Source organism: Diabrotica undecimpunctata, chromosome 5 (assembly GCF_040954645.1).
Source record: "Diabrotica undecimpunctata isolate CICGRU chromosome 5, icDiaUnde3, whole genome shotgun sequence".
Taxonomy (NCBI): domain Eukaryota; kingdom Metazoa; phylum Arthropoda; class Insecta; order Coleoptera; family Chrysomelidae; genus Diabrotica; species Diabrotica undecimpunctata.
In genome coordinates, this window is record NC_092807.1 from 141,641,956 (window position 1) to 141,658,376 (window position 16,421).

Genomic DNA, 16,421 nt, shown 5'->3' on the forward strand with positions numbered 1-16,421 from the left:
TTGGTTTATAAATCATCAGAATCCTGAGAATTCATTGAGTCTTCTGCCTCGTTGGCGCCGATCCTTATTATTACAGGTTTAATTTCCTTATACCATCCAGCTTCTACATTTTCACTTCTATTTTTAATACATGGTCAATAGCGTTCTTTCAATTAATTTGTAGGATCAGTAACAGTGTCAAAATTTAAATTAATAACATATTGACGATATCTACAACGATACTCCTTGATTATTCTGATTAGTTCTGCTTTGACTATATCCTCTGTAAATCAAATACATTTTTCTCGTAGCTAGCTCTGCATGATGAATTTTCTATCAGTCATCGTTGGAATGCGTTTAACAAGGCGGCTGTGGTAATATGCATTATCCAATACTATGGCAGAGCTACTATCTGGACGTTGGATAATGTTCTTGAACCACTTCTCGAATCATATGGAGTTCATGTCTTCATGATAGTCCCCAGTTTTTTCGATATAAAAACAAGAACACCATTTTGCAGAAAACCAGTATCGCTGCCGATACGAGCGACAGGTAGACGCTGGCTCTTTCCTAACGGCGTCCGCAATCTTGCCAATAAACCTTCGACAAAGGCTTTAAAAAACTAAGTATATGGTCTTCAGTAAGAACATGATACAACCAACACATATTAGCATAAACGATATTCAAATTGAAAAAGTGTCAAGTTACAAATACATGGGTACTTCAATAAACGAAACTGGAGACCAAAACAATGAAATAAAAAGACGTATCAAAATTGCCAGGGCCACTTTCATAAAAATGAGAAATTTCTTTTGCAACAGAGATATAAGCATCCCTCTCCGATTAAGAATGCTAAGGAGCTACGTATTTAATATGCTATTATACGGTGTAGAGGCCTGGACTCTCAAGCAGAACAATATAAAAAATATTGAAAGGTTCGAGATGTGGTGCTACCGTCGAATGCTGAAGATAAGTTGGGTTGAAAGAGTTACAAATTTTGAAGTAATGCGAAGGATAGGAAAAGACCCAGAAATTTTGTCAACGATCAAACGAAGAAAACTCGAATATTTGGGTCACGTGATGAGAGGACATAAATACGCATTACTTCAAAATATAATGCAAGGAAAAATAGAAGGAAAACGGAATCCAGGCCGTCGAAGAATGTCATGGCTGCGTAATTTGAGAGAGTGGTTTGGCTGTACCACTAATGAACTCTTTAGGTCAGCTGTAAACAAGGTCAGGATAGCCTTGATGATTTCCAATCTCCGATAGGAGTGGCACAAGAAGAAGAAGAAGAAAGGCTTTTTGTGCATTTGTTATTGTTCTATCTTGTCAAGCTTTGGAGGCTGTATGTCCGGAGTTAACTTAAGTCTCGTCGAGATAATAAATTTTTCGTTTTGTCGCACAATATTTATGAATTGAGCGTAGATAATTACGTCGCCATGATATAATCTCGGCATCGTTTTATATATCGAAAGTTAAGATCTTGTAATGATTTTCATAATAATTCACGTAAATTTGAGAGTTAGAGGTTGATAAACATGAATGTCTGCGGAGGATTTTTTGGGGTTCATCCAACTTAACAGGTTGTCGTCAGCGCTGATTTGCAGCTGGAGGTTTAAAACCATTTTCTCACGCACAATACGTTCAACTATTGCCACTGCTACTCCTGTTAAAAAAGAAAACCGACTAACAGCTTCCGTTAAAGGTAGTGTTTTTTAATCGATCATATACCTTCTAGATTATTTGTTTTTTGTCTTATGAGACGGATCTATGACATGGATGTCATGGAATATACCACTGGTTATATCTATTTTTATTCTACGAAAAACTGATGGAATATACGGGAAAACAAGTAAGTTATAGTACAATGACCGCTAGAATCCAGTATATTCGACCACGCGAATTCAATAAAAAGTTACCGCATATCAGCACCGAATATTCCGGAGCCTTGCAACACCAATTGCGACTTATTAAAACAGCAAATTCAGTAAGTGTAATGATTATAAATAAAGCATTGTGAAATCACCTTTTTTAATCTGAAATTAATGTGATAATAATCTGTTATATTTGTCAGAATGACGGTATTAGATTTTTGTTTGGATACAGTGCAACAACAACCGCTGATACGTATTTCGACCTTCTTAGGTCTCTTCAGAACGGTATAGTCACTGCTCTGAACCAAAACAAAAATCTCTCCCGTCCTAGACAATAGTTATTAAAATAACTATATACGGACGTAACTACGCCATCTAAAAACAAAAAGAGAAATCAAACGATTTCTACTTAGCGAAACCGAATTCAAATCTTAACCACTGTGTTTCCTAAAATTTGCGAAACAAACAGCTGGATAAATTACTCGACAAGGGAATCTAAAATTGCATTCCACAAGCCGTTCATCCTGGTCAAAATTATTCGTAGTGAATTCAGTTCCTGGTACTTCAAACGAAGTAAATAACAAAACAGAATGACGGTATTAGATTTTTGTTTTGATACAGTGCAGCAACAACCGCTGATACGTATTTCGACCTTCTTAGGTCTCTTCAGAACGGTATAGTCACTGCTCTGAACCAAAACAAAAATCTCTCCCGTTCTAGACAATAGTTATTAAAATAACTATATACGGACGTAACTACGCCATCTAAAAACAAAAAGAGAAATCAAACGATTTCTACTTAGCAAAAATTTTTGTTTGTTTGTTTCGCAAATTTTAGGAAACACAGTGGTTAAGATTTGAATTCGGTTTCGCTAAGTAGAAATCGTTTGATTTCTCTTTTTGTTATATTTGTATTTAAAGTCTAACAGTCTGACAGTATAATTGTATTTGAAGTCTGAATAATATATTTTGAATTGTAACTAAAATCTTTGCTAGTGTAAATAAAAGTTCATTGTGAGTATTTGTGATTTTTTAAAAGAACATTCATAATTCGCAGTTGCCACAGTTACCTCAATGTATATTACCTATGTCCAGCTGAAGTCCAGATTTTAGCAATTAATTAATAAGGTTTATTATCTACTACATCCAACCTAATGGTTATACTGGTTTTACTTACCTTTAGGATCAATTTGGTCTTGATACTTCTGATACTTCTTATCAAAATTAAACTGTTTGTCGAAAGCAATATCGTCTGTCTTTTTATAAATTTCTCGCATTGTTTCAGAAATTTCACTCGCGTTTTTGATTGCTCTTTCCATTCTAGTAATATTATCGTTTTGGGTGAGGAAGTTGTTGGTTTTTTGTATATGCTGGGAATTTTCATTATTATTTTTTCCATTTTCCAGTATGCCGTATTTTAGTTGGTCTATTTTACGCTTGATGTCATGTAGATCTGTAAACTATGGTAGTAGTCAAAACTAAAGATTTAACAAATAATAATTTTAAACATTTAGTAAAAGATCGAGTTAAAACTAGGATTTGCGATAATAGATCCATTATTTATATTTCAAGTGAAGGTATAACGTAATTATATGAACACACACACACACACACACACACACACACACACACACACACACACACACACACACACACACACACACAAGTTCTGGTGTTTACTGACAGATTGTTATTTTCTGTCAGAGTACTACAGAACTAAGTCCAGGTAGTGTTTGATATATATATATATATATATATATATATATATATATATATATATATATATATATATATATATATATATATATATATATATATATATATATAGTTTGACAGTTTATTAGACATTATTTTTGTTGGCTAGTTGTATTATGCGATGGATATTTCATCTGGATCAGGTGAAGAGTGGTCGTTAGGCGAATTTGACACAGGTAAATATTATAATGTTGTTATAGTTTAGTTTAGGATTGCTACTCAAAATGTTTGATATTAGTTGAAACCTGTATCACAACCTGACCTATTGCAGTAAACATCTAATTTGATATATTCTTTTTAGAAGGTGATACTTCATCTGAATATAACAAGACTGTTCTGTCAGCCAAAGTAAAACGGAGGTGTCCGCCCAAGAACCTTCTAACCGAAAGCATTTCTCATGATCTGACTCAACTCAGTACATGAAGAGAGAAAGGTATTTAAATCTCTGAAATATTGATTTAACAAGTTTTTAACTACGCCTAGAGACTAAAAAAGAATATTTTAATGCTTGATGACAGTGGGCGATAAAATCAAACATTTAAAATAAATTGGCTCTAGTGCAAGATATTTACGAACAGAAAGTTTTGTCTAATTATTTCTATTGACTGTTGAAAGTTTTTTCAACAGTGTTTCTATTGAAAGTTAACAAAAGAAAGTTGAATCGTAACAGCCCGTAAGGAGTACACATCTCGTAGTAATAAGGTAATGCAAGCGAAGATATTTTCCTCTGGATATGACTGTAAATGCACCAAAAAGTGCCGTGAGAAGTTCCCTTCTAAAGATATATTTAATCATTCTTTAATTCATTTTGGAAACGGGCAGATTACTCAAAACAAAATTATATTTTGCGGGGCTTAGTTAAGGTCTTAACTGTCAGTAGACGTCGGACAAGAGACGGATTAGAAGAAGCAAAATCAAAGATATATCAGTACACTATTCCAGATGAACATAATAATCAGCTGAGGGTTTGTGAGACCTATTTTCTTACCATGTTACAAATAAGTTGGGGAAGATCATACAGATATTTAAATTCAACAAAAGTTACTGCCGTTATTGACGCAAGGGAAAAAGCAGCGTCGCGCAAAATTGACGCTCAGATGTTATTGACCATATAAAGTAATTTCTCTGCTACCAAAGCCACAATACAAGAAAGAACAATGGAAACAAAACATACTTAAGTTCAGATTTAAATATTAAAAAAAAAATGTATGATTTATACAAAGAGAAATGTGATAGTGAGAACAGAAATTCTGTGAAAGAAAAATATTACGTACTACTAAGTCCTTAGCCAAAAATGTACCTTGCACTTTAAACCTTCTTCAAAGGACACTTGCAGCAACTATGACAAGTTATTTCAAAAATCCTTGCTACAATGAATGAGAAAAAGACAGCCGCTTTTAAAGACAGAAAGAGAACTGTACTTAAGGCGAGCAGAACAAGCGCGCACAGAACTGAAAAAAGATGTCGAGAAAGCCTCGCAGGATAAATATGTTTGCACATTTGACCTTCAAAAGGCATTGCCTTTTCCCAAACTCACAACTTCAATAGCCTATTATAAGAAGAATCTTTATATTTACAACTTTAGCATTCATTGTTTTAATAACAACACTGCATATATGCACGTCTGTTATAAGACTAATGGTGGAAGGGGTTTTAAAGATCTAGTTTCATGACTTGGGAAACATTTGTATGAACATTCAGATAGGACATTCAAATACGTTGTTATGTTTTATGACTCATGCACTGGGCAAAATAGGAATATAAAAACTAATAATATAAAACGCTCCCTTTAAACGTTTTTATTCTTTCTAAACTAAAAACTCCATAAAGTTTATGCCTAAAGTACTTTATCTGCTTTAAATTATCTGTGGAACAAACAAACTATAGCACCTTAACACCTCAGTATTTTAGCACTTAATATGGTACATATGCATAATAACACGTTTCACAACAATAACTACTTACTTTTAGAAAGATCCTTTAAATTAGTTATTCTTTGTCTTAATCTATCAGAATACGCTTGCGCAAGATTGGATTGAGTTACAATGCTATCCCCTATCTCAGGCAGTATAAGTTTTTGAGCTTGCTTTAAAGATTCTTTGGCACTATCCAAATGGTCTCTTGTTTCTTTTATACCATTTATAATGGCTTCATAGGCTCCACTAGCATTAATTTTTTTCCATTCGTCTTTCGTAAAGTTGAACATACTAAAAATATGAACGATATAAGTAAATAAAAAATGATAGTAATATTAATAACAATGCACTACAAATGTAATTGTCAAAAAAAAAGCAAACGGAAAATGCAAAACGTTTGGAAGAGGCCTATACAGGGTGTTTCAAAAAAAGGTAACCCCGTCTCTAGGGTAGGTAAAAAATTGAAAAATAATTGGGGTTTGCTTAGTAAAAAATTTTTGTAACGCCATCCGTTTACAAGATACAGGGCGTTGAAGAAAAAAAAAATTTACGCATTTTTTACGATTTTGCCGAAACTACTGGCAACATTGTAATGAAATTTTATACGAATATGTTTTGGAAGCTGATACATGCCATGAATTTGTTTTTATATCTGATTCTCATAGAGGGCGCTAGTTACACGGATCGTACTAATATTAGTCAATATAACTTTTTTAAGAGTATAATTATTAATCAAAATTTCAAGTAAACTTAAAAATCATTCAATTTTACATGAAAAAGGTACTCTTGGTAAAACTCGATACTGTGTACCGTTTTCGGAATATTTTGATTTGAAAATTATGAAGTAATAATTGATGCTGGTATAAAATAATTAGTAATTAAACAAAACTCACAAGAAGAAAAATAAATTAATAACTAAGAACATAAAATAAAATTCAATTACAGTAAGTGTTCAAAATGCCCTCCGTTTTCGCGAGTACACAAGTCTATTATTTTTTCTAAAGATTCCATTAACCTTCTAAACGGTAGGGGATCAGCTATGATGTCATTAAATTGACGTTGAATTCTTTCTTCCAATTCTTGGCGTGAATTTACCTCTGTAGCATAGACTGTTTCCTTAATATACGACCAAACTGCGTAGTCCAAAGGGTTAAAATCGCATGACCGAGGAGGCCAATGAATCGGAGTTTCTGCACCTCTACCAATCCATCGATTCGGAAAATGATTACTCAACCAATTACGACACCTTCTATCAAAGTGTGGTGGAGCATATAGAGCCATCGTGCATAAAAAATAAAGATCTTCGCTCGTTTAGCGTTAAATCTTCTAATATCTCGACTAAGGAATTGTTTAAAAAAAAAGGGACATATCACCATTTAAATTTCCAGGTAGAATATGATAACCTATTAATTTTTTACCTAAAGTTGCTGCCCAAACATAACTTTAAATGAGTGTTGGTAATGTATACCCTCCTGACTCGTGGATTCTCATCACACCAGTAGTGTGCATTATGGGAGTTAAACATACCTTGTCACGTAAAGGTGGCCTTGTCCGTAAAAAGAATGCATTTTAAAAAATTTAGTTTAGTTTATCATCTGGCAAGAGCTCTTGGACTTGTCTGTAATGATAAGGATGTAATTGCTGTTCTTTCAGTATCCGCCAAGTACTTGAAGAAGAAGTATTTGTTTGTCTTGCTATATTCCTTACGCTAACTGTTGGATCTTGATCAAGTAAATTTAAAATATTATTTTCTTTATTAATTGTTCTTGTTGTTCTTGGTCTACCAGAATTTATTTTATTTGGTCTCACATTCCCAGTTTCTCGACAACGTTGTTCAACGGCTCTAAATGTTTTTTTACTTGGTAAGTTTCTTCTAGGACTCTTTTCTGCATAACGTGTCACAGCTGCACTAGAACATCCTAAACATTCGCCTAAGGTTAATAACATGTCAGTTTATTCAACATTTGAGTACATTTTGATTTGATTTTACAAATAACAAGGTTTCAAAACTCTAATTATTGTTGATTTATCGTCATAACAATCAATAAATGTCAGATTTCCATGGCACGCTTGGAGAAAATAGAGGTATACCTATTAGAACTTTATCATTTCTACCATCATCAATTATTACTTCATAATTTTCAAATCAAAATATTCCGAAAACGGTACACAGTATCGAGTTTTACCAAGAGTACCTTTTTCGTGTAAAATTGAATAATGTTTAAGTTTATGTACTTGAAATTTTGATTAATAATTATACTCTTAAAAAAGTTATATTGACTAATACTTAGTACGATCCGTGTAAGTAGCGCCCTTTATGAGAATCAGATATAAAAACAAATTCATGGGATGTATCAACTTCCAAAACATATTCGTATAAAATTTCATTACAATGTTGCCAGTAGTTTCGGCAAAATCGCAAAAAATGCGTAAATGCGTTGAAGAAAAAAAATTTTTTTCTTCAACGCCCTGTATCTTGAAAACGGATGGCGTTACAAAAATTTTTTACTAAGCAAACCCCAATTATTTTTCAGTTTTTTACCTATTTTTCTTTTTTTTAACCCCTAGAGACGGGGTTACCTTTTTTTGAAACACCTTGTATACAGTGGTGGACGCGAGAAGCTGGATGATGATGATAATGGTGATGATCATGATAATGATGATGTGATGACAATAATGATGATTTTCTTGTTAGTATACGAAAACTAAATTTTTTAACAAACAATAAATTTATAAATGTACAAAAATAAAACGTGTCGAAAGTAAAGCTAAAACTGATTTTTGTTAAAAAAAATTACCCAAATATATAAGTTGTATAAGTAAATTATAAATTGTACTAACCTGTGATAATCCTCAACTTTTGTTTCCAACTCTTGTACATGTTTCACAGCCTTGTCATATAAATTTTGTGCTTTAGGTATCTCTTCCATTTGGCGTTTCACTCTATTATCTAGTTCGTCATATTCTGCAAACTTTGATATATTTATCAGGTCAGTGTAAACTGTTTCTAAAGCTTCTAGGACGTCCTCGGTAGCGTTTAGTTTATTTACAATATCGCTAAAGGTATTAGTGAGTTGCTTATTCTTGCCTTTCATTATTTCAAATTTTTCCTTGACCGATTCTAAACGTTGGGCGTTTAGTGTATTTTTATTATCTGCTTTTTTGGACAAATTATCTGTGTATGACAACTGATCGAAAAGAGCATTTAATTTATTTTTTAAATCTTCGATATTTCGTGGAGGTGTTTTTGGAACTTTGCCATATATTTTGTCAACTTTTAAATTAATCGAAGTGCAATACTCAAATATTTTCTTATCATTTAATTTCTCTATCGTTTTTGAACGTTGTTGGATTTCTTTTAATATCTTACGAGCCCTGGTTAATGCGTCTTTCAAACTAACCTGTTTTGTTCCAAAGTTGTCTAAAGAATCAATAATGTTTATTAATTTTTTACTGGCTTCCCCAGTTTCTTTCAGCAGTTTGTTTGAACCGTCAGTCAATTTGTCAATGTTGTTGATATTATCTTCTAATATTTCATTGTTCTGGATCATTTTCTTTTCAAGCTCCTTTATTGTGGCTTCGTATTTATTAATGTCGTTTGACTCTAACAGATTTTTGAACTCAACGTCTTTCTTGTTATACTTCTTGGATAACATGTTATGTTTATTTAGACGATCGGTCAGATTCCTCCAGGGTGGCCCAATACCATCTTTAAACATCTCGTAAACATTTTCTATATCTATTTTCATGTTATCGATTTCATCAAATAGTTTCATAGTGCATTCATCACAGGCTAAAATAAAAATGTTAATATTATGATTAACTTATTACTATTACATAATTTAGTTTTCACCAAAACTAATTACATAGTGTAATAAAACATGTGTTTCTAGAGACACTTAATTGTTATACACTGCGCATAAACTGAACTAAACAATATAATTTGTACAACCTTTTTTGGTAATTAAAGTCACTGACTTCCAAAGTTTATCAAATATTAATTATGATATTGTTCTTTATATTAATATAAAAATAAAATAGCCGGTATAGTAAGGTTAAAAAATGCGTCGGCACAGAGTACGTTCCTAGTCGCTATACACGTTCAAACTAAATCGACCGATGTGCAAAGAGCAGACGCTCGAGTCGCCGGTATCGTACATGACGAGTATGATGCGCAAACTTCGAAACGCAGCATCGATCGACCCGTGTGTGGAGGGTCTTAGATATAGACGTGCCGCCGTACCGATCATATACTACTCAATTGTTTCATATGCAGTTTATTCTAAAGAACGACGCCGACGGTGTAGTTTTGATCGTATTATTTCAAAAATCGCGCTACACTACACTGTTAGTAATTTACTAAGTTAATATCTACAAGAAAGTATCATTTATTTGTTTAATTTGTAGTATGTAAAAATTCCTTATAACTATCGAATATTTAAGGTATAAAATTTTTTCTTGGTACGCCCCTGGGCAATGTATATAATTTTGTTGAGTTTCTGTTTATATTGTGACGTAAGCGTCTGGACTCATCGAACAAAAAATTCACTGCGTAATAAAATAATTCATATTTTGCGTTTCAAAAATTCATCGAATCTTAAACCCAAGCCATGTTAAGGTTGAATCCCCTTGCAGCGCGTCTTTGATAATAATTCCGATTGGCTAGTCCCTTTAACTGCTACGACGGGTGAGACGCAACAAAGGAAGCCGGTACGACAGAGCGTCAGACCGAAGTAAATTCAAGTTAGGTTTGGAAGAGTTTTTTAAGAGAGAACGCGGCGTGGGTTGTCTGAAGAAACCGGTAAAATTGTTAGTAGAAAAGTGAATTATACTCGAATGTAATGTGTCAATTTTTGCAAGAGCAATCACTGTTTTGTTTTCGTGCCGTCTCTCAGCTAAGGGTTTTGAAGAGCGGCGTTTTAACAACTTTAAGAAATACCCACATGGTTCGATTACGCTAGAGTTTTTAAAATTTAAAAAAGCCAAGTTTCAAAGGTTGCGTCTCAGTGCCCAGCTTCCACCCTCATTTTATTTGTCCCAGGTTATTCCAGGCTATTTTTGCAGTGTGAGATGCATTTGTTTGTGTTGCAGTGAATCTGAGTCCCGTTCCAACCCCAGAACTTTTAAAAGAAAAAAAAAAAATAACATTTAGTGAAATTCAGGAAAGAAAAGCCTATCTTTTCGTCCAGCAGGAAGATTCTTGTAAGCGGCGTCCTTACTTCAAATAGCTTTAGAACCTTCTTATGTTGTGTTTGTCCAGGAGACCCATGTAAGTACCCCTTTTGATTCATTTTTGTAGTTACCTCATTCCAGTCCCCTTGTCATTCACTTATCTACGACCCAGCTCTCCAAAAAAAAGCCCTGAGTAGCCGTTCGCAAACGTTCCGGTTTGTTTTGCTTACCCTATCTCCACCCCAGTAATTTCTGTCCCCAATTTTCAACCCCCTATAATGATCCCAATGTAGTAGGCAAAATAATCGTTACAAATTTTACCAATTAAAAGCTATAACCATTTCGCGGGCTTTTACCTTAACTGTCACTTAGAAACTCATGTATATATATACATATATATGTATATAACGTTATTATGATATTTATTGTAGATTTGATTAATTGAAATATTCAAATTTATAATTTAGTTATCACTTACATTTACAGACGCCACCTTCGATATATTCTCTTTCTTTAACACATTGGTTACATTTGTCACCAGTGAATCCTTCTTGGCAAGTACATCGTCCTTCTTTATCACACACACCCAAATCTCCGGGAACAATACCGTATTTATTACAATTACAGGATATACATTCTGTAGAATTAGTGGGAGAGTAATAGTTTCTGTCGCATTCGTCGCAATGTTTTCCAGTGTAACCTATAACACAAAAAAATAAATGAACGAATTATATAGCAATTAAAATTTAAACTAAAAGCATACTTAAAAAGGTAATGATGAGAACCGTATAAGTTAAGAAACTGTCCCAGATTTTCTGATGTACTTGTATTCCTTTACGTGGCATATCCACCACAAAGCTATTCTGATCTTAGATGCGGCTGCTCTGAATGGTTTAATTGATGTGCATCTGTACCATTTCCTCAAGTTACCCAGCCATAAGTTTCTTCTCCTTCCTAAGTCTCTCTTATCCTGGACCTTTTCTTGTATATTCAATTGAAGCACTAAGTATCTTTCTCCACGCATAACATGTTCCAGGTAATGTAGCTTGATGTTTGGATGGTTTCCGTTATTTCCATTCTATTCCCTATCGCACCCTCTGTTGTATGGTCTTGTTTTCGATGTTTATTTTAAATATTAATTTTTACACTTTTTATAATTGTTAAAAAAAAAACAAAGCAAAAGGCTTGGTTAGCTGTACGTCTTCAAGGGTTTTTCATTAGCTATCCCTCATATACCTTTTAGAACCTTCCAAAACCTGGCCCAGAAAAAACTCCCAGGGAGTATAATCCCACTGCTAACTAACATTATCAATGCATGCCTTCTACTGTGTTACTTTCCTAATCCTTGGAAGGTGACCAGTACAATAATGATCCCTAAACCAGGGAAACCCCTAATCAGCACCGAATCTTATAGACCAATTTCTCTACTGAACACTTTAGGTAAAGTCTATGAGAGGTCTAAAGGAGAAACTCGTAGAATTCCTAGACGAAAACAATATCATTCTAAAATTCAAATTCGGATTCAGAGCTGAACACTCCTCTCAAAATGCATTGACAGAAGCAGCAAGCTTCATCTCATGCTCAATCAACGAAAAAGGCAAAATAGCCATAGGCACATTCCTAGACGTCCAGAAGGCCTTCGATCAGGTCTGGCATGCAGGTCTGATTGAAAAACTCCGCCTCTCTGGACTGCCAACCACCTTTCTAAAAACCATCCACTAATATCTCTCCAATCGGACAATAAGAGTTAAAATCAGCAACCTCAAGGCTCAATTTTAGTACCAATCCTATACACAGTTTACAACAGCGACCTCCCCCGCCCCTATGATCAAAATGAAACCATCCTCCTCTATGCCGACGATACAGCACTGCTCGTCTCAGGCACATAAGGAGCCGCTCTTCATTCAGTAGGTCTTAAGGCCAACTTGACAAAGTCGTCAAATGGTGCAACAAATGGAGAATCACTCTCAACCCAACCATTCGAAGACGAGGGCAACCTGATATACCTCTACGGATACAGACTCCCGTTCCAGAGATCAGTCAACTACTTGGACGTTCAATTTCAGACGAACCTCAATTGGGAAACTGAACTTAATCTCACTCTAAACAGAATGAGAAGAAGGCCTGGACTCTTGGGGGCCCTATCAGGCAAATCTTGGGGGACACAGAGCAAGACTCTCCTCCACACCTACAAAACTTACATCAGACCTATTATTGAGTACAGGGCCGTTTTTTTCCTTACTTAACAACCGCCAAATGAATGCCATTATGGTCACTGAACGTAAGATCTTGAGAAAGATTATATGAGAAGGAGTGCTGATTTTCCGTCGGCACTTTATCCACCAACTGGCGGCGAACATACCACCTATTGAGAGCAGAATCCAAACTCTCAACAAGAAATACGTTCTCAGTACCATAGCAAGCTTCATCACAGCAAAGGAGGCTCTAAAAACTTCTTGCCACCGCCTAGGACACATACTCATTAGGCACCCCAGTAGGAAAGTACCCTTCCTCCCGGCCAAACTTCCCAACTTGGCTGGAAACGAACTTCCTGAAGTAGGCCTAGGAGCGACGCCAATAAGATATCGTAGATGGTAACAATCTACATGCCAAAATGTTCAATTGAAAACAGCCGTTCCTACAGTATAGCTGGTAACTCGCGAAAGGTACCCCCTCAGAACTACACGGATGGCTATCAATCTTAAACACCAACACCACCACGCACCAAAAAACATAACAAACACACTGACTGACTACTGCTTTTTAGCAAGCCATTCGTCTATCCATCTCCCCAAAACAAACACAAACGCAATCGCAGACTGGCGTCTGCTGTTACCATCTCTTTCTCTCAGGCAAGGGAGCCCACACGTTGTTCATTAATTCAAAAACGTGTATAAGATTTTTTCAGCATTTTCCCCCTTACTGGCCTATTGGTAATGAAGTCGGTTGAGCTATAGACAGTGAGTACTAAATCTGTATTGGCTGCATTAGTCTACTATAGCGGCTATCATAATATTTTCATTGCGAAGTCACATAAGTTTTTCGTTGCGATGTTCTAAATTATTTTAGCAGTATTGTTTATTTCATCAAATATGGAATAGAGTTATTAAATCCTCAGAACTTACCTATTTTGCATTGACAGACAAAACCACCATCATTTTCAGGTCTACAACTTTGTGCATTATTTTGCTGAGCTGATGGACAAAGGCAAGGTTTACATGTTTCTTCTGGATCAAGATAATAACCCTCTTCACATATTTCACAATGTTCTCCAGTTGTGTGATCAACACAATTCTATAAAAGAAACACAATATTGAGTTATTATTATTGAAAAAATAGTGATAAGCTAACGAGAGCATGTACAAAATTGCATTACCTCGAACTCCTAAATAAATAATACAATGTCTAAATATGAATGTTAACTTTAAAGCTCGCCAAAGCTTTGATAATTACTAAATGAATGAAACAATGAGTGTTTATAAAAGCAAAAATGCTTTATTTTATGGTTTTCTTCAGTTTGGTAGTGAACAGTCAGTTAAATAATTTAACACAAACATTTTGACTGCCTTATATGCTACCTATGTCAAATGTCCTGTTTTATTTAAAATGTCACGTTTTATGTCAAATGTCAAGTTTTATGTCAAATGTCACTTTTTATGTCAAATGTTATGTTTTATTTATATCACGTTTATTGTCAAATGTTATGTTTTATTTATATCACGTTTATTGTCAAATGTCACGTATTATGTCAACTGGGTTTTACCAATTTAAATAGCTTAGGTGATATCCCAAAGTATTATCTCTCTCTCTCCAATGGCGCTACAGCCCAAATCGGGCCTTGGCCTCCTCCAAACTATGCCTCCAACCTTGTTAGTCCCGCGCCGATCTTCTCCAGGTTCTCACGTCTAGCAAATTTTGCGCGTCCGCTGCCACTTCATCCTCCCATCTTTTCCGTGGCATTCCTTTTGGTCTTGCGCCCTGCATTTTACGCCCAAAGTATTATATATGGCATTATATGCAGTTATTTTAACTTCATCTCTTTTTTTTTTGATTGGATATTATTTCTTTACAAACTCAGATTGACTACAAAAATACAAAATATTGTATAGAAAAAAGGCGATGGAAGAACTATACTGTCAAATAAAAGACTGTATACATAATGCAGCACAAGAGGCCATATGGCATAAGAGAAATGTGCGAAACAAGATCCACAGTGGTGGTCTCAAGATATAAGAGAGTTAGTAGATAACAAAAAGAAAGCCTATCGAATCTAGCTACAAACACAAAATGTAGAAGATTGGAGAAGTGTAATATATAAACAGACATATTTCAAGGATATTAAGATTTATAAAAAACCCGAAAAAATACTTATGTAAATTGTTTTCAATCACAAATCTAGGCACACATATTGTTAACATGCGTGTCTAGTTTCAAAATATTTTTGTTGTACCTCTAGCTCAACCTTGAAGATTCAGCAGTTTTATAATAATATCGTTTACCTAATAACCGAACTAATTCATCAAATGTGAATATATTATATAGTAAACCGTCAAATAATCGAGGTTCAGTTTAATTGTATCTGACTCATCTATATTAACAATTCAGGCATATATTATACATTGTCTAGTCGTTCAACCAGCCAGTCAATAATGATAGTATTTCCTTCGTAGTCGGTGTTAGTAATTTAAGACATAAACATGTAATTAATTAATAATTTAAATAAGTAATGACATCTGAAAGTCCGTGTGTAAAAAGTAATCAATAAATACGATACATCACAAGCTAAATATATTTAGTATCCTCCAACAAGTCAAGATGTAGTTGTGAAAAGAAGTGTTGCCAATCGATTTATATATTGGTATATTGGCGATACAATAAAATGAATCCAGCCAATTTTTCATTTAGGTTATAGAATACCCTTATTAGACTAGGGAAGTTAACAAATCTGTGACCAGAAGAAAAAATGAAACGTGGAACAAAAAATGTGCAGAAATAATCAGATATATGGGCGTACCTCGAGTATCTCAAGCACGAAAGTTTATAGAAAACCTCAGAAAAGATCACAAAGAACAGGAAGCTTAAAGCCCGTAAGTAACGTATGGTCCTAAAGTTTTGGGAAAAATTTCAAAAGCATATAACTCTGACCACAATAATCTTAAATTATTCAACAATTTAACTTAACTATCCTTATTATAAATCAAAATTCAAATGACAGACAAGGGACCATTATTTTCGCCTGTTAATTAATTAATTAATAATTCCCCTGACACGTTGCATCATTGTTTGGACGACCTCGGCGTCAATTTCTCTAATTTTTGTATATATGCGGCGTCTTAACTGTTCCTGATTTTATGCTTCCCATCCATTATTATAGACTTTCCGACTTAATATTGCCCAGAACTCTTCAATTGGAAGAGCCTGAGGTAGGTTGGGGGGATTGCCTGCTTTCGGTACAAAGGTAATGTTGTTAGTTTCGTACCAGTCCCTTGTGATACTCGCGTAATGACATGAAGCAAGATATGCACTCGCCTTAACGCGCGGCAACATCTCGGAATTCTCTCTAATTGATCCTCTGTGTATTTTGGAGCTTTCCTTCTTTCCGGTAGATAATATTGTTACTCGATAGGGTCCTGTATACTGTAGTCTTTCCAACATAAAATCTTCTGGCCAGTTTTCGCTGTGAGACCCCAATTTTGTTCTTAGCTGCTTCAATCAGTCTTGCC

General features: G+C 34.6%; 1 protein-coding gene across 1 annotated transcript in view; it reads right to left on the reverse strand.

Annotated features, from left to right (window-relative positions):
- The window catches only part of wb (wing blister), a 600,221-nt gene that overhangs the window by 35,902 nt on the left and 547,898 nt on the right, over nt 1–16,421 (reverse strand). Inside the window, exons 22-26 of the mRNA XM_072533566.1 lie at nt 13,824–13,992; nt 11,177–11,398; nt 8,368–9,319; nt 5,576–5,817; nt 3,033–3,308 (exon numbers count right to left, since the gene is read on the reverse strand). Of these exons, the coding sequence (XP_072389667.1) occupies nt 3,033–3,308; nt 5,576–5,817; nt 8,368–9,319; nt 11,177–11,398; nt 13,824–13,992 (1,861 nt within the window). The remainder of the gene's footprint in view (nt 1–3,032; nt 3,309–5,575; nt 5,818–8,367; nt 9,320–11,176; nt 11,399–13,823; nt 13,993–16,421) is intronic.